At 26.2% G+C, this 27,423-nt stretch overlaps 3 protein-coding genes across 3 annotated transcripts; 2 read left to right on the forward strand and 1 right to left on the reverse strand.

Moving 5' to 3' along the window:
- Nucleotides 1-4,461: 4,461 nt before the first annotated feature.
- LOC145844506 (uncharacterized) lies at nt 4,462-13,220 on the reverse strand. Its single transcript, XM_082951905.1, has 6 exons — nt 13,085-13,220; nt 12,279-12,444; nt 11,228-11,395; nt 5,951-6,045; nt 5,515-5,602; nt 4,462-4,552 (listed from the first exon to the last, which is right to left on the reverse strand). The coding sequence occupies exons 1-5, from the start codon at nt 13,136-13,138 to the stop codon at nt 5,522-5,524; spliced, it is 564 nt and encodes a 187-aa protein (XP_082808031.1). The 5' UTR covers nt 13,139-13,220; the 3' UTR covers nt 4,462-4,552; nt 5,515-5,521.
- A 3,499-nt stretch (nt 13,221-16,719) lies between these two features.
- Nucleotides 16,720-18,239, forward strand: LOC145844172 (uncharacterized). Its single transcript, XM_082951541.1, has 4 exons — nt 16,720-16,867; nt 17,004-17,134; nt 17,536-17,655; nt 18,098-18,239. The coding sequence occupies exons 1-4, from the start codon at nt 16,819-16,821 to the stop codon at nt 18,113-18,115; spliced, it is 318 nt and encodes a 105-aa protein (XP_082807667.1). The 5' UTR covers nt 16,720-16,818; the 3' UTR covers nt 18,116-18,239.
- A 1,055-nt stretch (nt 18,240-19,294) lies between these two features.
- On the forward strand, nt 19,295-22,245 carry LOC145844127 (uncharacterized). Its single transcript, XM_082951487.1, has 4 exons — nt 19,295-19,943; nt 20,081-20,211; nt 21,369-21,491; nt 22,104-22,245. The coding sequence occupies exons 1-4, from the start codon at nt 19,895-19,897 to the stop codon at nt 22,179-22,181; spliced, it is 381 nt and encodes a 126-aa protein (XP_082807613.1). The 5' UTR covers nt 19,295-19,894; the 3' UTR covers nt 22,182-22,245.
- The last annotated feature ends 5,178 nt before the right edge of the window (nt 22,246-27,423 follow it).

The following is a 27,423-nucleotide window of genomic DNA, read 5'->3' on the forward strand; positions in this document are numbered from 1 at the left end:
GTTTAAAACTTCTAAAACAATGACAAAAAAAATTAGTTTGATTTTTATAAATTTTTATTGATTAATTGAAACTAAGTTTACTTAAATTCTAAAATACTAAAAAAATAGTTTAACTATTGCATAGTGTAATTTATTGCTTTAAAGTTTTTTTTTTAATGATATAGAATCATTAAATTTTTTATTATAACTCAAAGATTTCAACAACTTTTAACAAAATTAAAACAACAAAGTTAATTCTGATCAAGTTTTCAATAACTAACTATTTTTTAACTAATTTTAGAACTTCTTTATTGATATATTTCAATTTGTTTTGTAAACTTTTAAATTAAAATAAGTTGGCAAACATTTGTTTTTAATGTTTATTCTATCATAAAAAAACAAACCCTAAAACAACGAATAAATAACTTTAGTATCATTTATAAAATTTTAAGTTTTAACAAATGTTTTTGTCAACTTATGTTAATATAAATTTGAAAACCTAAGTTAATCAAATAAAAACTATATCTTGTTTTGTTGTTTGCTTACCCCTGAACTAACAAACTGAAGAGATAAATTCTAAAAAGAATACAAAAAAGCAAGTTTTGGTACCAATTAAGAGAAAGAGCTGAAAAAATCTAATTTTAGAACTTGGTAGTAAATCAAGTAGAAAAGCGATTAGTAAACTTTTGAAAGCTGATGAGTTTCTAATTAGTCTTAAAACCACATAGATGGCAAAATTACTATAAGTGACTTGTATTTATAAAAAAGATTTAAATTAGTTATCTTTTAAGTTAAAACTGCAGTTTTGTGAAGTTTTGTTTTACAAACAAAACAAAAAGGTTATAATATCCGTTAAAAATATTATCTTTTATGCTATTAACTGCTCTAGAGTTTAAAAACTTAACAAAAATGTAGTCTAATTATTACATAAATATAATTTAAGCATGTGGTTAAACAATAATTTTAGTTTTCTAGACTGTAAAACCATCTTTTATTATTGATTTATTGTTTTTGAAACTTATTTTTAGACTTATATGCCAATTGCATCCCTCAACAGCATACTTTTATAAACTTTGTTAATTAAAACCTAATATTAACAATTAAGTAACTTTTGTGTACTTTCTTTAATAGTTATTGTATCAAAATAACAAGTATATAAGTAAAAAAAAAATTAGTTTAAAAATCTCATTTAGTTTTAAAAACATTTAATCTGGTATTAACTTGCTGTGATTAATCTATTTGATTAATAGGGTGATTAAAAAGCCGGTTAATATTTTATGATTGATCAGTTAATGTTAGATAGTTTTGTTAAATAACACAACTAATGACCAAAATGAATTTTGATTTGAAAGTTAAACGTTATTTTTTTAGTTAGTTTAAGGATTTAGATTATTAAAATCTAAAGTTGTACAAAATGTTTTATAGCTTTCTCGTCAAAAAAACTAGTTTTTATTTTCTCTACAAAAAAACTGAAGTCTGTTCTTTAACTAGCTATGCTTTTAATTATTTTTTCAATCGAAATAATTTTATTGAACCTTGTTTAGTTATTTTTTTCATGGTTGTTAGGACATCGCAAAACTTTAAGATTCGACTTGTCAAACAAATTTAAACAACAAAAAGGTTTTGGACCTGCGTATAAATCATTTCAGTTTTCCTTATTCAAAGTCTGAAATCAGATATACTTACTTTACTAACGAATGACTGTGTTAAGCAAACATGTTTGCAAGCAGTTACTTTTATTTCTTACATTAATAGAAAAAACAAGTTTTAGTCAAGTTACTAATTGATAAACAAATATTTTGTTTATAAACGGGGTTGAGTCAAGGTTTTGCAGATAGGGCTAGTTTTTGTTTTGTTGTAAATCAAGTCTGTCTATGGTTGTTGATTATTTCTAAAACTATTGACTCAACAGTTACCATAGTTTGTGGTTTATAAGTTGTGAGAACTAGGTTTTGATTAAATACTGCATTGAAGTTGTTTTTGTTTTTTATGAAGCGTTAAAATCTTTGATGCATTGATTTAATAAAATAAATTTAAATGGCTCTAACTTAAATCAGAATACAAACAAAGGATTTAAGAAGATTAAAATTAACAGCTCAAGTATCTAAAGTACGTGCTCACAAAATGATTACTGTATTAAGTTCAACTAAAAACAATTTATTTAAGATAATCCTGTGTATCATTAACATTGTTAACTTAAAAAAGTCGATAGCGCTTAAGTGACACTCCGTGCTATGCAAATGTGACACTGTGTTAAAGTACGCTCCGTACTAAAATTATACTGTGCTAAAGTGTCATTCCGTGCTAAAGTGTAATTCTAAACAAAAGCTTCACTACGTGTTACAGTGTCACTTTGTGCTAAAGTGTAAACCTATGCTAAAGTGTCACTATGTGCTATAGTGTCACTCCGTGCTTAAGTTTCGCTGTTAAATTCTGACCAACGTATTTATTTTTTCAGTCTGAAATACTTACTTTGGTCTTTTTTGAAACATATAAAAGCTATAAATGAATCTTAATAATCGAATTCAGCGTTTTTGTAATATTTTTGAACAAATAATAACAAACAAGTCAATTAATAAGACCAGCTTAATGGAGATAAAGTTTTACAATTTGTACTAAATTTTACCTTATTATACGTTTTTCTTGTACACAATTATCTTAAGAAAAAACTATATAAAACTTAAAGAAGGTTGAGATACTAAAGTTTGTAATTTAGTTTAATGGGGAAGATATAAGGTAAAAGTTGTAAATTAGTAAAATAGTTCGAACGAAAACCTAAAATTACATAAACAAAAACTATGAACTCTTTCTTTTGATAATTTATACGACAACTTAAAAATAATAAGTTTGAAACAAAACACTAAACGATTCTTTATTGTTCAAATACATCTTTAAAGCACAAATGTACAACATGTAGCTATTAACTTTTTAATTTGCAGTTTTTAATGCTGACATATGGCTTAAGCTAGGATGGTCATATCACGGTCTTGTTTTAGTTTTAGTCGGCATTTCTGCTTGTTTTAATTTGTCATTTGCATCATCGAATTGAAGGTAGCATACAAGGCACCAATGTCTGACTGTTTAGTAGAGGGTTTCCTAAAGTGGGCCATAAGCTGCAAAGGGGGCAATGAGGTCATAATTTGAAACTTGCATTAGATAAACTGCAGTTGATGATAAAGCAAAATAGGAAAAACTAAAAAAGAACTTAGGAATTTTTGATTGTTGTTTCTGAGTAATCTTGTCGGAGGGGGCCAAAACTTTTTCAATTATTTTTAAGGGAACCTTTTGATAAAAAAGTTTGAGAAACTCTGGTTTAGCAAGTCATTTCTATCAAAATTCAGCTTTGAACATCCCATCCGAACCTTGAAGTTTGCATTTTTTGTGATGTACCTCATTGAATTTACGTCATAAATTATGTCTAAACATTTAAAAACTTAAATATAAAGTATAAGCAACGGCGAACTTCGGCTCTTGAACTATACTTAAGGGAACACAGTTTATTTAGAAGCTCATTTTGGTGAGTTTTCACGTGTGCTTAATATTCAAAAACAAATAGTATCTACTTAGTTTTTAAATAATTCTCAAAACGTGCAGGATTTTCTACCAAAGCCAGTTCGTAAATTTCGATAGGCTAACGATTCTAAGACTTTTATAGTAAAAATTCAGGAAATGCCTTTAAACTGTATTTAAGCGGTGTACGACTCCTTAACCGAAAGGTTCTTCGTGTATTAGGCCTTAAGACCAAATACTTTGAGCGCTTTTTTGTCGTTCAAATACAAATATGTTGAAATAAAGAAATATTTACTTCAGTTGCAATATCTGTACTTTGTTGGCGAAAGTATTTTAGCTAAAAAAAAATTCAAACACAAGTTTATGATTTATAAAACGTTTTAAAAATTTTATTCCAGAAAATATAAATTTTTCAATTCTTATAGTTTACTTTTTTGTGTTAACTGTTCTATACATTGAAGAAAGTTTCAGAATAACAGAGGAAAAAATTTTTCAATGAATTACAATGCGTTTAAAATAAACAAAAACATTATTTGAAGTTTAATGTTTACTAAAACTTTTGTATTTTAAAAATAAACTTATTTAAACAAAATTTTTAATTCAAATTTTATAATTCTACTATTAAACATCATTGTATATATAGTATCGAACTTTTTCTGCTAATCTAGTTTTTATTTAATAAATATATAATTGCATCAAAATTCACAAAAACACAGTGTAATATCAAAATAAAAACATTATGATATATTGTATATGGTGTTTAAAGAAATGAATATAAAAAACAGTAAATGATCACATTAAAACTAATAAGGTTACTTTAAATGTAGGTAAATAGTATTGGGCCAGCACAAAAAAAGTATAAAATAAAAATTTTTCGGATAAAATTAACATTTTGCTGTTATAGTCAAATCTTATTACAATTGCAAAAAAATGTTGCAATACAAAATAAATTAAGTTTAAATTAAAAATAAACGCAAACAGTTCTTAAAATTACCAAAAACTAAATAAAGTGAAACTGTTATTAATTACTATTTCTGCGTAGAGCTTCAAAACTCTTCTTTTTCTGAAAAAAAACACAATTTTCAAAAATTAATATTTAGATAAAAAATTATTAAGAAAACAAAATAAACATTTAAGATGCTTTTTTATGACAATTTATTTAATTATAAAACTACAAATAATTGCTTTAAGAAATTGATAAGTTTTAAAAGACTTAACATTAAAAACTATATCAGTAGTCTTTAATTTAAAAGCACTATTATTTTCCTAGCAGTTAAATAATATTCTTTAAGCACTAATAATAAAAAATAAGATATTTTTAAATGGTAAAACCAGAAATAAGACATTAATGAGTATTTACTAAAAATTATCATTTTAATTTTTATACAGATCTAAAAAATATGAAAAAAAAAGTTTTGAGTTAATGGTACACGAATTACTTAAAAACTTAAAAGTAATAAAAAAATATTATAAAAAATGCAATAATTGTTTAAACCATATTATGTAATGAAAGTTATAAAACATTTGAACAGTTTTAAAACAAATTTGCATATCACTACAATCGTTAAAACTAGAAACTTTTCCTTAGTATACTAACTAGTTATTTTTTTAATTTGTTATTTATGTAAAATTTTATTAAGCTTTGTAAAGTAAAAAAAAAAAGCTATATTTAAAGTTTAAAGAAAAAACAGTTTTTAGACTATATAAATTTCAACACTTAAACTATAGAGCTCTACACATTTTAAATTTTGTAAAATGTTCTTTAGGTAATATAGCCTTAAAATAGTTTATTTCATAACAAGTCAAACAAAAGTTATAAGGGTTTACAAAGTAAATCAAAACTATCTGATAACATTTTATTTTTAAAGAACAGAACTAATTTCAAAAGTTAGGTTTCTACTTTGTTTTTAAAACTCACATACCATATATTGACCCTCTTACTTTGATGATTTTGACTCAAGAACTTATATATACAACGTTAACTAAATCAATTTGTTTCTACTTTATTTCAAATTGAAAACTCACATATTTATCATCTATTAATTCTGATATTTTGCATCAGTTGCATCAGGTAAACACTTGTTGTTGTCAGGTCTTTCAAATCTTCTTCCATCTAAAAAAAAATAATTTTAAAGTAACAAAACTGATGGTAAAACAAAGAAACATTTAAAATCTTCTTTCTTAAGTTTAGAGATTTTTAATTGTCTTACTGACTTTGAACTTCATCATGAAAGTTGATTTTTATCTACCAATAAATCTACATTTTAAATTATGTAAGCACTTATTTTTTTTAAATCACAATAAAATAACAACAAATGAGTTTATATTTAAGATATTTAATAAGCTTTTAAATAAAAATCTTCAAGTTTTTTTTTTGAAATAAATTTGAATAAAAGCTCAGTATACTTCATTAAAATAAGATTACAATTATTTAAAATAGTCATAACATAAAACTATTTACCTCCATAATTTTATTTTCTACTTGGCTGCCTTCCTTTCCAAGTAGAAATAGTTTGTACAGTTGCTTGCAAATTTCACAAACTAGAACATCTTCACCTATTTAAAATAAGTCATCGTAAATTTGATTGAAAAACTTAATTAAATGTTTGTACTGAAAGCATTTATTTTTTGAAACTCATTGGGAAGTTTTACAAAAAACCTATTTTGTTGTTAAGGTATTAACTGTTAAAAACATTGCTCTTGTAGTTTATACTTTAGGCTTTATATTAAGATTAAATATGAATCTTTGTAAAATTATTTTTAGACCCTATTAGTATTATGACTTTAAAATTGCTTCAAACATAATTCACTTTTTTTTTTATAAAACTACAACTTATTGTTTTTATTATTATTGTAAGTTTATTGTCAAACGAAGGACCCAGGCATCAAAACCTAGGCCACTTATACAGAAAGACAACAACAAAAAGACAAAAATGAACCATAATTGTACATTAAAAATGAAAAAAAAACTGAGTTTAACTAATTAAAGTTTAAAAATTAACATAAAAACACAAAAATTATAACACAAAATTTATAATTCCGGTGCTTCCGAAAAGAGAACAACAATATCCTACTTCAACTTCACCCGAACAAATGGTTTCACTCCAAAACTGGTTTCACTTTCATTCGAATGACTGGCTTCACATTATTTGAACAACTGGTTCAGCCTTCATTTGAGTAACTGGTTTAACTTTTATTCATACAACTTGTTTCACTTTTATTCGTATAACTAGAACCGCTTTTATCTGAACAACGTTTTTCACTTTTGTTAGGAGAGCCTGCTTCATATTTACTTTCAAATCTTTAATACTCAGATAACTCAGCGTTTGTTGGACTTTCGTAGTAGCTGATAAATGTTGAGAACACTGACTATAAACAAAACTTAAGAACCCAAGGCCCCAAGAACTTTAAGAGGCCAATAAACTATGTATTAAGGAACATGTTTTGTTATACACAGAGGAAAGGCGCCGCTAATAAAATAAAGCTATAGGTTAAACCAAATTAGACAAATACAACCAGTGGTTAATGAAGAAATAACAACAAAAAAAAATTACTTATGAATTTTGCTGACAAAATATTTACTTGAATCAAACTTTTTTAACCTTAACCGAAAATGCTCAACTTTTTTACAAGAAACTAATTCGTTTGGAAGCTTGTTCCATAATTCAACTGAACGATAAAAAAAAGAATTATGCCAAACATTATTATTGAAATTATGTCTGCATGTAAATTTTCTGTTGTTACCTCTCAGTAAATAAGTACATTTATGAGGTTCAAAAATAGACTGTAAATTAGTTGTAGTTTCACTATTAATCAGTTTGAAAAAAGTAATTAAGTCAAACTCAATTCTTCTATACTCTAAAGACTTAATACCAAGTTTTGAGAGTCTATCAAAATAAGATGTGTATGAGATGTTGCAACGGTTGAAGACTATTCTTGTATATTTTCTTTGAATGGATTCAAGATGGTTAATATCTTTCTTCAAGTATGGAGACCAAATTGGTGTGTTGTATTCTAACTTAGGACGAATGTAAACAAGATAAATTTTTTTTAGAATGTTTATATCTGTAGATTTAAAACTCTTTAAAACTTGAAAAGAAATAGTTGATGCAATTTGATAAACGTAATTGATATGGTGGTTCCATTTTAGGTTTTCAGCAATAAAAATTCCCAGATCTTTAAACAATTTAGTTGAAGGTAACCTTATGTTGTTTATTCTAAATTCAGAAGTGATACTAGATGTATTTTTTTGAATGTTTAGAACCTGAAATTTACTAGGATTTAAAACTAGTTTTCTTTCTTTTAGCCAATAATAAATTTTATCCAAAGATTTTTGTAGAATTGTGTTAGAATGGCTAAACATTTTTGTATCGTCTGCAAACAGATTTATGTTGCTATCAACATCTACTTCTAAAGCTATATCATTGATATAAATTATAAATAAAAGTGGGCCAATAACCCCTCCTTGAGGAATTCCACTGAAAACAGGTAAAGACTCTGAAAAAGTGTTACCAATAACTACTTTTTGGGTTCTGTTTTCAAGAAACTCTTTAAACCAGCTAACTAAAATTTTATGAATTTTGTATTGAGTTAAAGTCTTTATTAGTTTAAAATGGGATACAGAGTCAAAAGCCTTTTGAATGTATGTGTAAATAACTTTAGTTGACTTATTGCTTAGAAATGAAACCAACCATGAGTGTAAGCAATTCAACAGTTGATAACTAGATGATCGATTAGGTAGAAAACCAAACTGTTTATGTGAAATTAGGCTTATTTAAAAAAAGGTGATCAAGTATTTTTAGAGAAATTATATGTTCGAAAATTCTACAAAAACTGCTTGTCAAAGAAATGGGTCTGTAGTTTAAAGGGTTGTACTTACTACCTTTTTTGTGCACTGGTATGACATATGAGACTTTCCACTGGTTTGGTACAGAGGATGTAGCTAGTGAACAATTAAAAATTAGTGAAATTGGAAGAATTAGGGAATAAATAGTACGTTTAATAAAATATGAAGGAATGTTTTCAGGCGTTCTGATTATTTTATCTTTTAAATGATTAACAGACTTAATTATTTCATCATTGCTTATGAAGAAGTTTTTCATTTTCAAACACTTTTTACTAACAAGTTTAAAATTTTTGTCATCAAAATCTTTAATAAATACCTTTTGAAAGGATCTGTCAAAAAAAGAGGCTTTATCAAGTTCTGATATTATTGGAAAATTATTTTCATTAATTAATACAGGTAAAGAAGGTGTTAACTTGAGCCTTGATTTTACATAGCTGTAGAATTTTTTTGAGTTTGTGTTTTGGCAAAAACGTTTTTCATGTTCTATGTTGAACACTTTCACTGCTTTTTCATATTTTATTTGATATAGTTTTGTATTTTTGTATCATCTGCTTATTTAACTTACATTGTTTGTAGAGTTTTAGTTTTTCTCTTAACAGCTTTTTTATATCAGAAGGATATGTTTTCGTTTTTCTGTCTTATTTAATCAAAGGCACAAATTGTTTGATTGATTAGTTTATTGTTTTGATAAATTTATCATAAAACATTTGTAGATATTTTGAGTTGTTAAAAAGAACTTTCCAATTTATTTCTGATAAAAATTTATTAATATTCTCAAAATTTGCTCTACGAAAATCTGGATAGAGTGATTTAGGAGATGGTTTTTTACTTTTGTGAACACTTATCCCAAACAAAATAACATTGTGATCATTTATATTTGTTAAAGGTGAATCAACCAAATGAAACTTAACTCTATCTAATGCCATATAATTACAAAGCAGTAAATCGAGGATATTACCGTTCTTATGGGTAGGTGAGTCAATAAGTTGTGTAAGGAGATTATCTGAACAAAATTTAATAAAACATTTGTGACAGTCATTGTAGGTTGTGCTTGGGATATTCCAGTCTATATTTGGCAAATTAAAGTCACCTAAAATGTAAAAAGGAGACTGTTTTGGAATAAGGTTTCTGGTTAAGTCGATCATGTTTGAAACAACAGCTAGGGATTTAGAGGAACTTGGAGGGATGTAGACACATAAAAATCTCATTTTGAGTCCTTTAAGAATCAAATCAAAACATAAAAATTCAAAACCATCAGATGAAACAAAATTAGTTTTTACTTCAATTAATTTTAAAAAGTTTTTAAATATAATAGCAACGCCTCCTCCCCTGCCTATTCTGTCATTACTGATTATATTATACCCTAGAGGACAAAAATTTAAATCAATAAAATTTGAATTTAACCATGTTTCAGTTAAAAAAAATAAATCTAAATTTTGTGTACACATATAACATTCAATGAAGCTTATCTTGTTTAAAATAGATCTTATATTAGTATATGAAACATTTAAAAATAAATCTCTACTAGAGGTTAAACTATTAGAAAAAACAGTGCCTGAGGCCTTAGTATTAGAACCATTAAAGATTAAACTAGATGATTTAAGGTGCATGTCAGTGTTAAAGCTTGACTTATTAGGCCCAGAGATCCTCGGCGTTAAACCGAAAGGGCAGTTGAGTACTTTCAACTATTTTGTTTTGTTTTATAACGTATCTTATGTTCAAATTTTTACTTTCAGCTTCTGCTTGTTTTTGTTTTAGTTCAAATCTCAATTTTCTAAAATGTTCCATCTCTGATTTTGTTCGATCAATATTAATGCAGATACTAAGTTGTTTTCCCAGATGCTGTATTTTAAGGTTTCTTAGACTCAATATTCGTTTTCTACTAGATTGTGTCAGTAGCTTCAAAATTATTGGTCTCGTTTTATTGCAGTTGTATTTACCAATACGGTATAATGTATTTAATTCAGTTTCAGCTATCTTGTTGGAACCTAGAGAACTTTGTATTTTATTCAGGTCATTTTTTGCATTTTCTACCGTATAAACTGATGTATTGCTAATGTTTTCGGGAATATTAAATACTATGACATTTAAAGCTTTTTTTCTTTCAATTTCCTTTCAGTTTCAGCATTTATTTGATGTGTTACTAGTGACAATTTACTGTCAATGTTACTGATAAAGTCTGGTTGTTTTTGAAAGGAGTTTGTTGATGCTTCTGCATACATTGAAAGTTTCTTTTCAAAATTATCAAACTTTTTGCAGAACTCTGTTTTAAATTTCATAAAACTTTCATTTAGTGAACTGATTTTGTGATCAAGAGACTTTTCTGTAGTTTGTTTCTTGTAGACCTCCTCATGAGTTTTTTGTGTATTCTGGATACTGATTTCAAGTTCCTTGATTTTAGTTTCATACTGACTTTTCAAGTTATGGATTTCTTTTTCCATTGACTGAAATTTTGCATCATTTTTTCTTCCTAGTAGTAGCAAACTTTCCTTTGTTGCTTTACTAACTTTGCAGTTTTCAATGATACTTTTTATTTCCAATTCAGACATATTAATTTACTTAAATATAACCTTTCTTTTATTGAGAATAACCTTGAATATAACCTTTCTTTTATTGAGTTTTGTATAGTTTAGTTTGCATATTTTATAACAGTCTCTTACTTTAAAAACACAATTTGGGTAGACATTTTAACAATAACTAAACTATACACTAATTGATTGTGAAACAAAACTAAAAAACCAAAGTTTTGAAGAAACACATTTAAATATTCAATATGCCTTGTTTCGAATAAAAAATAATAATGACAGTAAGTATAGTACGGACATAGATAAGTTACAAATTTTATTAAACCTAAACTATACATTGCTTGTTTGTAAATAAATGTTAAGAAACCTTGCGCGTTTCTTGTTTGCCTCCACCTTTTGAGGCACTCAACATGCACGTACTTAGAACTACCCTGGCAAGCGCAAGCACTGACTAGCTGGTTGCTTATTGAGTCGTCGCTACACTGGCATATTCTGCATATCAACTCATCTGGACTAATAGACGTGTTGTTTGTGTCTGAAAATAAATATGAAGTATTGCTTTGTTTTATTGAAAGATTGTATTAAATGAAAAACTTTTATAAGAAAGCTCTATTTAATATAATTTTATTAAAATAGTTATCAATAATTTTCAAAAATTTAAATAAAAAGTTATGTTACAGTATATATCAAATACATAGCAAGTTAAACATTAAATTAGTTTACAAATATTTAACCTCTCGCTACAGCACAAAGTTTACAAAGTTAATAATGAATGTAGTTATAAAGGTAACCTAAAATATAAATGTACTGTTATATTGTTTTACTAAGTAAATTACAACAAGCTTTTTAGTTTAAATAAAATCTAAAAGTTTTAAAGCACTTCAACATTTACCAAAATTAGTTTGAAACTCTTTTTAACTTTTTATATAAAATTTTTAGAATTACTATGATGCTTAAGTTGAAATTCATTGTGTACAGTAAAAGTGTTTAAAAATTAAGTCACAAACTACAGTTAGTTTTGTTTAAAACAGCTAAGTGAGAAGTAGCTAGCTTATTCCAAAACAATAGTTTTCAGTTACAAAGTATTTTCTACAACCTAATGTAAGGTAACTTGTGGAAAGAGCTATCTAAAAACAAAATTAGACAATATGATGTAAAATATACTTTTCAAAAAGATTTAAAATTTATTAAAAGTTGTTAAGCTTACTGCTATAGCTATTGCTACATTATTGAAACATGTAATAAAATAATATCTTTTGTGAAAGTGGCACTTATTAACTTTAAAATTTGAAAATTTATGTTTTTATAAATTTGTTTATTCAAATTTTGAACTCTTTTAAAATGGCTTTGGGAATACTTGTGTCAAAAAAGAATAAAACTTAATAGAAAAAAACCTAAATAGAAAAATGATAACAAACCTTTGATTTTAGTTTGAAAAGTATTTTTGTCTTTATTTTGAGAAGTTTTGTTGTGTCTTTCTTTAAAGCTTATCAATGGTTTTGAAAAGTCATTCTTCCAAGATGACTGCAAACAGCTTTTGTACAGTTTTTCTTCTTTTATTTTACAGAATTTTTGAAAGTTTACCTAGATTATATTTCTAACATATTATACAGTCTATGTATTTTCAAAAAATGACTTTACACATTTTTATTTAAGCTTTAAAATCTTATAGTGTGTAGCAACTTAGATATACAAAATTATAATATTTTTGAATTAAATAAACTGGTATTAATTAATTTTTTTTTTGTAAGTTTAGGTTCATATGTAAAACTTGAAAATTGAGAGTTTAAGGAAAAATATAAAGCAATAACTATTTTGAGTTAAAACAAAATAAAGTCACTGTCAACTAGCTTAAACACCTAAAGGTATCAAATTGATAACAAAAGGACTTAATAAAAACACAATTGTAAAAAAACAAGAAAAATTTTAAGTTGAAAGTATCCAGCAATTTGGGAAAATATCAAAATTGCTCAAATTTTGCAAAAAAAAAACACATAAGCCTGGAACAACAGAGTTTTATTTCAAAAAGTTATTATATTATAACAGTAGCTTTTAATATTAAAAAGATAATTTTGTTCAATCTAGATTGTAACTTTTTTTTGTTTATGTGTCAACCTATGGGCTTCAATCTTGCAACATCCAGCTCAGAAAGTTTTAAAATCAGTCATTGGGACCCCTTACACCATCAGGCAATACATTTGTAAGTAAAACAAAAAATACTCACTTGTGAACTGATTGTACTTCCTTTTTTGCCATTGATTGCTTTGTTTCTTCTCATAGCTATATTACACAGTTAGTTTCTAATGTATTTTTATTTCATATTTGTATCATAATGTTGCTTTCACAAATGCTGCACTTTTAGAAGCATTTAGTTTCCAGGGTTTTGAGGATGAAAGGCTGTTTAGTTGTTTACGAAAAAGCCAAAAACTAACTTCAAAATGAGGGTCGACTGCAGTTATAAGGTTTTGGAATTTCTTTTATTAATAAAATACGAGGGTTACTTGGCTCGAATAGCTTTTTTTGCAACTTTTAAAAAACTTCCAAGCTTTAGATCTAATTATTTTCTTTATCTTTAAAGCTAACCTGGAACTTTTTTTTTCTAAAGAATGTTCTTTTTATTTGCTTTTCACTATAATTTATATCGAATTGGGGTTTGACTTAAGTAGAGTGGCCAATTTAAAAACTTAACGTATTTTTCAATTTTTTATTTATTTTAGTTTTTTTCCAAAAATAAAATAACATTTTTTTTTTAATTACTTTATAAACTAAGTTTGTTATTAATAATTTTTTTTCCTTAGTTTTTCTAAAAGATATCCCTTAACAAAATTTTCCGAAATATTCAAGTTTTTTATGGATTTACTGCAATTATATAGTACTTTTGAATTTTTTTAATACTCTTATTCAACTAAGTTTTATATTAAAAAAATATTTTTTTCGGCAAATTTTACATAAGTTCGTACTATGAGTGCTATAAACTTGCTATGAGTGCTCAACTGCTATGAACTTCATAGCACCTGAGCAAGAAATCCCTCGAATAATGTAAAATATGTTTACATTATTGCAATTGTGAATTTATGTAAAACTTGCATAGGTTACATAGAAAAAAAATCGGAAAAAATATTTCCGTACCGTAATATAAAACTTTGTTAAGTAAGAATATTATTTTTTCATTTTCAAAAGTTTTATTTAATTGCATTGAAGCCTTGATAATAAATTTGAATGTTTTGGAAAATTTTACTAGGGAATATCTTATAAAAAAAAAAAAAAGAAAAAAAATCTCATAAACAAACTTAGTTTAATAAACAACTTAAAAATAATCCCATTTCATTTTTAGACAAAAGTTAAAAAAAGTAAAAAAATTGAATTTTTTTTTAAATTTTTAAAGGGGTCCCACTACTAAAGTAAAGCCTCAATTCGATGGAAATTATTGTGAAAAGCAAACTAAAAGAACATTCTTTAGAATAAAAAAAAAAGTTTGTAGTTAGCTTTAAAGATAAGAAAATTAATTAAATCTAAATTTTAAACATTTTTCAAAATTTCAAAAAAAGCTATTCGAGCCAGAGTTACCCTCGTTCATAAAGTTATGCGGTAAAGTTATAATAAAGTAGTTAAAGTATAAGCTGGTTCTTTGATAAAGACTCTCTTCCGCCGTATCAGGTATCTTCTGAAGAATTATTTTATTCAGAGCTGTTATTGAGTTGATTTTTATATGTGTAATTTCTTTGATCAAAATTTTCAAGGACTAAGCAACAAAAGTTGCTGTGTCTAAGTACAAGACAATAAAAATAAAGCTGAACCACCTAGAAATAATTTTATAGTGGTAATTAAAAAAAAAAATGTTTTTCAAGGTTGTATATTGTTGCACAAAAGTATTAGCGCTCTGCTGGTTTATTCTTTTAAATACAAAACAAAATTGTCGAAAAAATATTTAAGTGAGTAAAAATTTCAAAAAACATTTTACAAAACAGCATACTTGTCCATGTTTACGTTTGAAATCAAGTTCTATGTGAAAGCTATCAAGTTTGACTTGACTGAACAAATCGCAGTAGTTTTTATAAATAAACGGAATAAGTCACCTTACCAACTAAGCGGCTGATAACATGTTCCCGAGCTACGTGGTATCTTAGAACCTGTTGAATTGCCGCAATTGAAGGAGGTTATTTATTATTTGCTTTTTAATCGTGTGGTCCAAGTTTGTGAGAATTGTGGCACTCTAAAGAGTACAGAAAACAAATTCTTATAAATGTCTAGCTACCTTTTTAGTAAAATTGTATAAAAAATGTTTCAAAGTAATATTAGATTCTTTTCTAAGAAACATTGGTTGGAAAACAAAAGGAAAACTATCCTTTCTTTGGTTGAAGCTATCATGGCAGGCACAATTACAACTCACAAGAAATAACTTTATACCATTTTAAAAGATGAACGCTGAATAGAAAATCAGAAAACTGCATTTCAAAATCGATGCAATGTCAAATCTGCCTGGAGGTAAAAAAAAATCATCATTACAACAAAATGCTGCAATGTTACGAAGACTTGTGTTTACAAAAAATAAAATTTTTGAGCACAGAAAAAACACCACTTAAAAAAATCAAACATTTTTGTGGCGCGTCGGCTGCAGATTTAAGGTCGCTTTTGGTTAGCTAACATTTTACTCATTTTTATATTAATTGATAGTAAATTAAACTCTTTTTTTTTCGGTTTATTTTCTATGTAAGGTGGGTTAGGGATAAGGGTTAAATAAATGTTCCTGATATACTGCTGCATTATAACTTTACCTCATTTGCATAATTTTATGAATAAAAATATTTTCAAAACCTTACATCTGCAGCCGACCTTTTCGTGGTTAAAAGTATCGTTTAAAAAGCCTCAAGTGTAATAAAAACTTTATATAAAGGTAAAACAATTTGTTATACTTTCAGTAATCAGTATTTACAACTTTGAAAAAAATTCTACAAACTTTGAAACCGGAGCTTTTACTCATTAAACAATTTCAAGGTTAATTAATAGCTTTAACAACCATAAAAAAATTTTAATCAGGAAGCTTAGTTTAGAAAACAATTTCTAAGTTAGATTTTAAAAACTTGGTAAAAAGACATTTTAAATTTTTAATTACAATACTTTATCAACAAGTTTTCATTTTTCAGTGCATTGTCAAAACTTCTGACAGGTGTAAAATAACTCCAATTTTCTGTCCTGGACATGAGTTTAAACTGTATCCTGTTGTATGACTCGATAACATGCTATAAAATATACAATAAATGCTATATATAAATAGTTTGAAAATTATTTACTACTTTTTTAAGTAGTTTAATTACTAAAAAAATATTTTTATTTGAAACAAGTTACTTTATTCATAATTCTTAACTTATTTTACTTAGTACATCAGTATATCACTTTACGAAATTAAAGATTTTTTTGTAGTTATTTTAATAGATTAAAATCTAAAACAAAACGTGTGCATAGCGAAAGTCAAGTATTGCAAATAAAAATTAATAATCTAAAACGTCGAAAACAAAGTTTTACCAAGTTAAAAAAACTAAAATAAATAAAAATTAAACATCGTTTTTAAAGTACTTGGTGGTTGTTTAAGCTTTACACTAGCCACAAAATCGTCTACAAGTGAAAGTCCCGTATTCGCATTTTATAGAAAATCTATTTAAGCTGTAAATACAACTTAATACTTAAAGTATGATAAATCGTTTTATTTTATTTTTTATTTAATTGTGGCTGCATCAACGGTAATTTCAACCACAGAAACATGTTATTGGCGAAACTGAAGCATTTAATTGTGCACATGACTTGACACGTTCTTATAAATGTAATATTTCGTAAAATAGCTTCTTTTCGTTGTAATGATGAGGTCTTTTTATAACCTCCAGGCAAGTTTTACACTGCAACAAATGTTAAAGGCAGTTTTTTGAACAATTATTTTCATTTGCACTCATTTCATAAGAAGACATGAAGCTAGTTTTTGTACTTGTGGTAGCTATAACAGCTCTAAGCGAAGGTTTGTTGTTTTAGTAAACATTAAGTAAAAACTCTTTAATTGGTAGATAATATACTTTGAAATCATTTCTTTGAAAAAACAATAAAAACTTATCGACGAGGCATTATACTAACAATTATTATTTTTTTACTTCTAGGATGTCACAATTCTCACAGACCACACGGTCAGGGACCGAGCAGTGTGGGACCTCCTTCGATCGGGACAGTTTATGAGGTTCTCAGGTCTCACGGAGTTCAGGAGCATATCATCAACTGCGTGGTTAAAAAGGCGAGTTACTTCGGTTGTTCGAACCCCAATGCTTATAAATAACTTACTTTTTTAATTTAAGTGTCATAAAAGATGCATACCAGTTTACTTTACATCTTAAACCAGTCAAGTTTTTGAAAACAGTTTTTAAGAATCGCGGTCATTATACGTTAGGTTTTGGGACAACTTTGTTTGATATTATCACTCATAACTTCACTTGTACAATGCTTATGTTCAGCAATATACAAGCTTGAAAAACCGTAGTTTTCAGTTGTGACGTCATAAGCGTTTCTAAAATATTCTGCTGTATTTTTATACATAGTAAAGATATACCTAAAATGCAGCACATTTTTAAATTTAAAAAGTTTATACCCTATAAAAAACTGAAGAGACGAAAAATCTTATAAACAAACTAATAACAGCTCGGACAGCAAGGATCTAATGGAGGATACCTGATGAGGCGGAAGAGATTCTTGTTTAGAGAATCAATTGAAAGAAGTCATTGTCCAGGAGAGTGGTCGAACGTGTGCAACTATGTTGAGGTATGTTTATAAAATATTGATATTTTTATTAATGTTATGTTTAAAGAAAAAAAAAAATTTTCGCAAGTTATCAGCTTTAGTTTACAGAAAATATTGTTTCATGGTTTTGAAACGAACTGTTTTAAACTAATTGTTTAAATTTTAAAGATAATTAGCTAAAAAATTGTTTAAGAAATGCGGGTATAAGTAGTGATCTGGTTTATTTTAGACTAGCTTAATAAGTTAGAATAAAAAAACAGTTAAAGTATCATATTTATTCAGTCAATTTTTTTACAGTTTGCCACAAAAAAGTATTTGTGTTGTATTATAGTACTTATTTTTCTTTATATCATTAACTATTTCAATATTTTAAATCAACTACATAATTTTTAAAACGATTTAATGATGCAAAAAATAAACTTTTGAAATTTAGAATTTTACATAAAAAATCATTTTTGTGTAGATTTGTCTATCGGAGTAATAGTAAACATCCGGAATTTAAAGATGCTGATCTGGAAGAAATGTTGGAACCATACTAAACAACAATCCAAAACATATATCTAAAAATTTTTGTTATTTGAAGCAATAAACTATATCTAGTTGTATTTGATCTTTTTTACATAATTAAACAAGTTGACTTAAATAAGATTTTTTTTTACTGTTAATATGCTTTTTTTTAAATAAAGTTAGCTAGTTCTTAAATATAAAAAACTTCATATGTTTATTATATTATGTATTAAGACAATATTAATTCTAAAGGTGAATAAAACTTCTATTTCTTATCTTAACATTACTTTAATAGGAAGTTTATTAGCTAAAAAACAAACAATGCTTTTTTTAATTAATCTGAAATTTTAGACAATCTATTCTTTTCGTTAAAATAAATATACTTGGTTAAATAGTATAAAAGTTATACTTTCAGTGTTGAATCAAATACTTATCATATAAAAATATTATTTGAAATAAAAACGAACTGGTTTAAATGCTATAAGCTTTGATAACTTTTTTTTTCGGAAACAGAAAAACATCGTTAGTTTTTATAAGCTAGTTAAAGTTTAAATTATTACTTTTAAAGTAGTAGTTTTGTATCTAAATGTGGTTCGTGTTTTAACTTGCTAAAATACCTTTCAAACGGTGCTCAATTTAAATGTGGTAATAAAAATTTAGTTTGAGGCTTCTAGTTTTTGTAATATTATAAGTTACGGAGTAAAAACCGTACATATATTTGTACGGTTTTTATACATGTAGAAAGAGTATTATGTTTTGTAGGAACAAATAAATTGTAAATATTTTTCAAAGGATTTACTTAAAATAACCTTTACTGTTAAAAAAAGTGTTTGAAAAGAAACGTTAATTTAAAGTTGTAATTAGCATTTTTTTTCTGTATCTTATAAGTTTAAAAAATTATTTTTTGCTTGGAAAATATAAAAACACATTTTAGATTTGTGCTTAAACTTTATGCAAACATCTAAATACTCATAAAATGTTGCTTTTATCAAACAACAAACAGTCAATAAACACTACACTCTTTTTAGATATATTTTTTAAAAGTTTAATTGTTATACACTTGCTAGAAATTTTAGTTATGCACATTTTGTATATAAATCATTTGAAACTTTTTTTATTACTTTTCAATGCATTTTACTTACTAAAAATTATTCCATATTTGAAACAAGTTACTTTGTTCATAATTATAAACTAATTCTAGATAAATCAGTTTATCATATAACAAAACTTTTAAATGTTTTTGTAATTTTTTTATTAAATTATAATCTAAAACAAAAAGTGTGCATAGTGAAGCTCAGTATTGCGAATAAAGTTTTAAAACCTTGAAAACAAAGTTTTTGAAACAAAGTTAGAAAAAAAATAAACAAAAAGTATTTGGTGGGTGTTTAAACTAACAACCACTAACCTTAAAGTTGTCTATAAGTGAAAGTCCCGTATTCACAGTCCATAGAAAGTTTGTTTAAGCTGTAAATACACTTGATTACTAAAAGTATGACAAATCGTTTTATTTTCTACTATTTTTAAGCATTTGTGGCTGTTTCAACGATACATTTAACCACAGAAACATTTATCAGTGAAAGTGAAGTATTTAATTGTATACGTGACTTGACAACTTTAATAAACACAACTCTTCATAATATTGCTTCTTTTCGTTGTAATGATGACGTTTTTTTATAACCTCCAGGCAATTACTGTAATGCAATGAGTTTTAAAGGCAGTATTCATTTCATTTGCTTTTAGATTTCAAAGAGACATGAAGCTAGTTTTTCTACTTGTGGTAGCTATAACAGCTCTAAGCGAAGGTTTGTTGTTTTAGTAAACATTAAGTAACAATTCTTTAATTGGTAGATAATATACTTTAAAATAATTTTTTTGAAATAACAATAAAAACTTATCGACGAGGCATTTCACTAACCATTTTTATTTTTTTTATTTCTAGGATGTCACAATTCTCACAGACCACACGGTCAGGGACCGGATAATGTGGGACCTCCTTCGATCGGGACAGTTTATGAGGTGCTAAGGTCTCACGGAGTTTGGGAGCATATCATCAGCTGCGTGGTTAAGAAGGCGAGTTGTTTCGGTTGTTCGAACCCCAATGCTTATTGAAAACTTTCTTTTTAAAATTTAGTGTCATAATGGGTAGCGGTCAAATTTTCTTGACCGTATAAAATTGCATAAGGGGACAAAATTGCACGAGGGCACTAAATTGCACGAAAACACTTTTGCACGAGGGCACTAAATTGCACAAAGAAAAAAATTGAACGAAGACAATTTAGCACTAAGGGTCACTTTTTCACGAGCAGACAATTTTGTATGGAGACGTTTTTGCACGGATTGAATTAAAAAAAAATTTTTTTTAATTATTCTGTTTATTTAATTATTTTAAATAATTTCTTATTTTAATTTACTATTACTGTTACCCCTAACTCTTACCTTCGCTCGGTAACTTATTATTATTTTTTTAATTTTTTTACTTTTTATTTTTATTTTTTACTATCACTGTTACCCCTAACGCTTACCCTCGGTCGGTAGCTTTTTTTATCAATTAATTTATTTTTGTTTGTTTATTCTGTTTTTATATAATAAGATTTTTATTAGTTATTTTTTTCTACCATTGTTACCCCTAACCCTTACCCTCGGTCAGTTACTTTTTTTTTCTGTTTTTTGTTTATTAATTTATCTTTTTTTTTCTGTTTTTTGTTATATACATTTTTTTTCTGTTTTTTTCTCTCGTGCAAAAATGACCCTCTGTGCAAAATTGACCTTTGGTGCAAAATTGTCTTCGTGAAGTTTTGTCTTCGTGCAATTTAGTCCCCTCGTGCAATTTAGTAACCTCGTGCAATTTTGCCTTCGTTCAATTTAAACTCGTTCCCGTCATAATAGGTGCATATTAATTCACACATGTAAGTTTACATCGTACACCGGTGAAGTTTTTAAAAACAGCTTTTGAGAATTGCGGTCACCAAACGTTAGGTTTTGGGACAACTTTGATAAATATTAATAGTCATAAATTCACTTGTATAACGCTTGTGTTCAGCAACATACAAGCTTGAAAAACCATAGCTTTAAGTTGTTAAGTCACAATCGTTTCTAAATTGTTCTGATGTATTTTTTACAAACATTACATAAAAAATATACCTAAGATGTAGCACGATTAAATTTAAGGAGTTTAGACCCTATAAATAATTGCAATGATGAAAATCATATAAAGAAACTAATAACAGCTCGGAAGACAAAAGTCTAACATAGACTTACATACAATGAGGCGGAAGAGATTCTTGTTCAGAGATACAATTGAAGAAAGTCATTGCAAGGGAGATTGGTGGAACGTGTGTAATTACGTTGAGGTATGTTTAAAAAATAGTAATATTTTTTATTAATGTTATGTTTATGGTAAAAAGATTTTTTCGCAAGTTATCAGCTTTATTTCACAGAAAATATCGTTTCATGGTTTTGAAACGAATTGTTTCAAACTAATTGTATAAAGTTATTAAGATAGATAGCTAAAAAATAGTTCTAGGAATGCGGGAAAAAGTTGATGAACTGGTTTGTTTTAGACTAGCTAAATAAGTTGAAATAAAAATATACTTAAAGTATCATATTCATTCAGTCAATTTTTTTTACAATTCGCCAAAAAAGCATATTTTGTTGTAGTTGAGTACTTAATTTTTATACTTATCATAAACTACTTTGATATAAAACTTTCAAGTCATAAAAAGTATTACTAAAACTATTAAAAGCTAATTAACAACTTAATGTTAGAAAAAAGGAAGAAAAAACCGTTTTAGTGTTCGTAAGTATAAGATCTTATTTAAAACATCTAAAAATAGGTTGTAATTATTCTGAATACTTTAATTATTTTATTACTTCAATTAACTACATAAATTCAAAACGATTTAATGATACAAATAATATATTTTTATAAATAAGATTTTTACATTAAACATCTTTTTGTGTAGATTTGTCGATCAGAGTTCAATAGAAAACATCCAGAATTTAAAAATGCTGAACTGGAAGAAATGTTGGAACCATACTAAACAATATTGAAAAATGCTTTTGAAATACTTGTTGTTATTTGAAGCAATAAACTATATCTAGTTGTATCTGTTCTTTTTTACGTAATCAAACTAGTTGACTTGAACTTGATTTTTTTTATTGTTTATATGCTTTTTTTAAATAAAGTTAGCTAGTTCTTAAATATAAAAAAACTTTATATTTTTATTATATTATGTATTAAGACAATAGTAATTCTAAAGGAGAATAAAACTTTTAATTCTTATCTTAACATTACTTTAATAGGAAGTTTATTAGCTAAAAAACAAACAATGCTTTTTTTAATTAATCTGAAACTTTATATAATCTATTCTTTTTGTTAAAATAAATATATTTGGTTAAATAGTATAAAAGTTATACTTTTAGTGTTGAATCAAATACTTATCATATAAAAATATTATTTGAAATAAAAACGAACTGATTTAAATGCTATAAGCTTTGCTAAATTTCTTTTTCGGAAACAAAAAACATCGTTAGCTTTTATAAGTTAATTAAAGTTTGAATTATTACTTTTGAAGTAGTATTTTTGTATCTAAATGTGGTTCGTGTTTTAACTTGCTAAAATACCTTTCAAACGGTGCTCAATTTAAACGTGGTAACAAAAACTTAGTTTAAGGTTTCTAGCTTTTGTAATATTATAAGTTCATTTTAACTTGTTTACGTTTTTTTTTGTTTTTTGAATTTAGACGAACTTGCTGATTAAGCTTTAAATTTTAAAATATTCATTACTCACATTAAATGCTACTTAAAACCGAAAATAAGACAAGCTTTAATATCCTATTACGTGTAACTGAGTAACATTACTAGTTTCTGTATAACAAATATATTTAAGAACAACAATATTATTTTATATTCATATATTTTTTAAACTGTTAGAAACATCTAAACAAAAAATAAGTTCCAAATTGGTAAGTCTTAAACTGTCGTATAAAAGATGCATTGTATTACATTAAAATATTCCTTTAAATAAACTTATCAGTTCTAATAGTAAAAAAAATAATGTTTTACTGTTAACTTAGCTAATAAAAACAAAACAGTTAAAAAACACTAACATGTGTTACTATAGAGCAGGGTTTCCCAAAGTGGGCGATATCGCCCCCCTGGGGGCGATTTTAGTAAGTTGGGGGGCGAATTTTAGTGAAGGGGCGAAAGGGGGGGGGGGGGGGGCGATTTTATAATTTTGGGCAGTCATAAAATTTTCACTTTCTTTATTGTTAATTTACATATTTTAGTTGCTATGAAATATTTGACCTTAAGGTAAAACTTTAACAAAACAAGTCTATTTTGTTTACGTAAAGTATAGATTTCATTCTGAACATGTAGATAAGAATGTAGAGTTTTTCAGAAAACGTCGAGTATGAAAACAAAACTGTAAAATGAAAACATGTTCAAAAAATCTACACAAAGTATTGCATATGGACAATTAGCTTCTTATTATCTGTCTCTCATAGTTGCTAAAAAAGGACTGTCTCACATCATTCGAGATAAAACGTTTATTCCTGTCTTAAAAACAGCTCTGGAAAAAGTCATTCATCATAAAAACACCAGTAATGTTTTACGCTCTCTTCCTTTAAGCAACAGCACTGTGTAAAGTCGTATAGATGAAATGTCAGAATGTGATGAACAAAAGTTAGTTCGAATGATCGGCAATAATTTTTTCGATGCTGGTTGACTAGTCCACTTTGCCGAAAAATAAATGTATTTTTCTTGTTTTCGTACGTTTCATAGTCGGTGATTCCAACTAATGGAAACGCATAGCAAGGTTTGTGTTTGAAAAACTAAAAAATATTTGAAGTAAATAAAATACCTTCAAAACATTATAAAGAAATTGCAACAGATGGTGCTCCGTCTATGATAGGAAAGTATCGTGATTTAATCACATAACACAAAGAGTTAAACCCTGATATATTTACTATTATATGCGATATACATCGCCAACATTTAGTTGCAAAAAAATTGAGCGTCCGTTCAAATGACTCCTTAAACTTTGTGATAAAAGCTGTCAACAAAATAAAAAGGCATGCTTTACAATGTTGTCTGTTTAAACAGTTGTGCAATGACAATTATGAGGTTTTTATAAGTTGATAATGCATACGGAAGTGAGATTGTTATCAAAAGGAAACTGCCTAGAAAGTTTTTGGCTGTTTTTAATTCAGTTATTGTTTTGTTTTTCTGAAAAGGATAAGGTATTGGCAGACAATCTTGTTAAAAGAAAAATAGACATTGCTTACATGTAAGACTTATATGGTAAGATCAACAATCTGAACTAAACTTTACAAAGCAAAAACTTGAATCTTGTAAAAGTCAAAAGTAAGATAACCAGTTTCAGAAACCAACTTGAATTGTATAAAAAAAAATCAAAAATAATCAGTATTTACAGTTTGCAAGTTTGGAAACTTCAAACTTCAAATAAGTGAAGGTGAAATAAAAGTATTTTCATCTCATCTGGAACAGCTTAATTGTGATATTGATAAACGGTTTACTGATATTTTTCAATTAAGTTATGGATCCCTTCGAAGTAGATCTTTTTGAAGTAAACGTTGACTTACAGGAAACTTTCTCAGAATTACAAACTGACCTTGAACTTAAAGTAAATTTTTCTAAAGATCGATATGAAATCTTTCGGACTCAACAAAAACTAAGGCAAAAGTATCAAATCATTTAGGAGGAAGTTAGTTTGTTGTTTATAGCTTTTACTTCTAGCTGTGTTCTTGAGAAAGCTTTTAATTCAGTTATAAACATCTTGAGCAAAAGATATAATCTAGATATTTGTAAAGAAGGTGATTTGAGGCTTTATTTGACTGATTTAAAACCAGATATAAAACAACTTGCAAGCAGTAATGAAGCTCATTCTTTGCATTAGATTAGACTTCAGTTGCAGACATTATTTTCTGTAAGGTCTTCAATTTTAGTTGATTTTTAAGAAAATTTATTATTTAAGCTGATTTGTATTGTATTTAAGTATTATTTTTATAATAACAATTTTATTAAGTTATTTATTCTACAACACGTTTGCTTAATGCCTAATGAACATTAATTACGGTAGACTTCCTCTTGAGTTCGCACTTTTTACCAAAAAAAAATTGCACATTTATAATTTCTTAAATTTAACTTAAATAAAGTATATAACTAACTAAGTACTAATAAAACAAAAATTGCATTATAATTAATAGCTTATATAATTCAATCTTTTTTAATGAATGTTTATTTTATATTTTAGTGGATTTTACGTTTATTCATAATATTATTGCATTTTAACATATTGAAATTTGCCATTTTGTAAAAAAAATAATAATGCATTTTTGAGTTTGCACTTTTTGATTTTGTTCAAAGTGTAAATTCAAGCGGAAGTCTACTGTATTTATTGAGTGATTTATGTTTTAAAGTTATTAACAGTTATGTGTTGGCTTGTTTAATTTTGTATTTATATTTGTCGTTTTACATTACACTAAAAGTTTTTATAGCATAGTGAGTAAAATTTTTGTTTAAAAGATATTTATTTGACAGATTTTTGTTATTATTTGTTTAATCTATAAAAGTAAAAAAAAATTTTTTATTTATTTAGACAAAGGCAACGACGTTTCACTCCTAAGGGATCTTCAGGCCTGCAAAATAAAAATAAGACCATGGATAACTAAATAAAATAATGCAAAACAATATGATCAAAAAAAAAAAACAAATCATTTTGTCAATATAACATTATTACTAAATAATTAAATTGAAAAAATAAAAAACCTAAATAAAAATTAAAATTAGGAGTATAAACTTTAAATAGTAGTCTTTATATTTACAATTAATGATATGCTTTATACAAATTTAGATGTAGTTTATAACACAAAGCAAAATACTTGAGGAATACTCCTTGCATTTTGATTTAATAAGGTTAATAATGTAGCTTAACATTTTAACTAGTTACATAAAATAACTGAAAATTTTTATTTTATGCAGATATGTCGATCGGAATTTGATCGGAACCAAGAACATGCAGAATTAAAACATCAAGAATTGAAAAATACAGAGTTTAATCATCAAGAATTTAAACATTATATAGAATTGACAAATGCAGAGTTGAAACATCAAGTATTTAAACATGAAAAATTGAAAATTGCAGAATTGAAAAATGCAGAATTGAAACATCAAGAATTGAAAGATGCAGAGTTGAAACATCAAGAATTGAAACATCAATAATTTAAAAATGCAGAGTTGAAACATATAGAATTGAAAAATGCAGAATTGAAACATCAAGAATTAAAATATGCTGATCACGGAGAGATTTTTGAGAGAATTCGGAACAAATATCTAGATTTAACTAGATCTGAAAATATGTTGGAACCATACTAAACAGTATTCAAAATTTAGTTTTGAAATGTTTGCTGTTGTTAAAAGCAATAAACTATATCTAGTCGTATTTGATTATTTTACGCAGTCAAACGGGTTGACTGAGATATGAAAAATAAAATTTTTACTGTTAATATACTCATTATTTATTGTCCTGGACATGACGTTAAACTTTTTTGGTGTACGACAGGGGCGTATCTAGACTTTTTAAAAGGGGGTTCACAATTTTTTTCAATTCTTAATTTGCAACTTAAACACGCATTTCTTAGGTATGCACTGCCAGTTAAGTACGCAATGTTTAGCCGAAAAACTCTGTTTTTAAAACGTTTTTTTTTCTGCTATAAAAAAAGCATATAAGTAGTAATAGAAAAATATTATTTTTTTCATTTATTATACAGTATTAAATGTAGATAAATTAAAATTAAAAAACCAGGAAAAAAGTTATAAACTTACAAGTTGTATATCAAAATTATTCAAATCTGTTATTTAAAACAATAATATTACAAACATAACTAACTTGTTCTATAAAAAATTAACTTTTTTATCAGGAAACAATATTATAAAATAGTTAAAAATTGAATAAATTTTCATAAATAGAATTTCCAATTTGAATTAAATGTTACTATAGATGGTGTTCTTACAAATTTTTCTTTTAATTTTTAAACTCGTTACATTTATATATCTATTTATAATAAAAATATTTTTTCAAGATATTTAATCTTTAAAAATTGAAATTTCACTAAAAAAATGTTTAGACTCATAAAATTAAACTAAAATATATTTATAAAAATTTACTTTAGTTTTAATTATTTTATAATATTGTTTCCTGATAATTTTCTTTTTTAGAGTAAGTTAGTTATGTATGTAATATTTTTGTTTTAAATAACA

This window comes from Thalia democratica, chromosome 9 (assembly GCF_965202585.1).
Source record: "Thalia democratica chromosome 9, ktThaDemo2.hap1.1, whole genome shotgun sequence".
NCBI lineage: Eukaryota > Metazoa > Chordata > Thaliacea > Salpida > Salpidae > Thalia > Thalia democratica.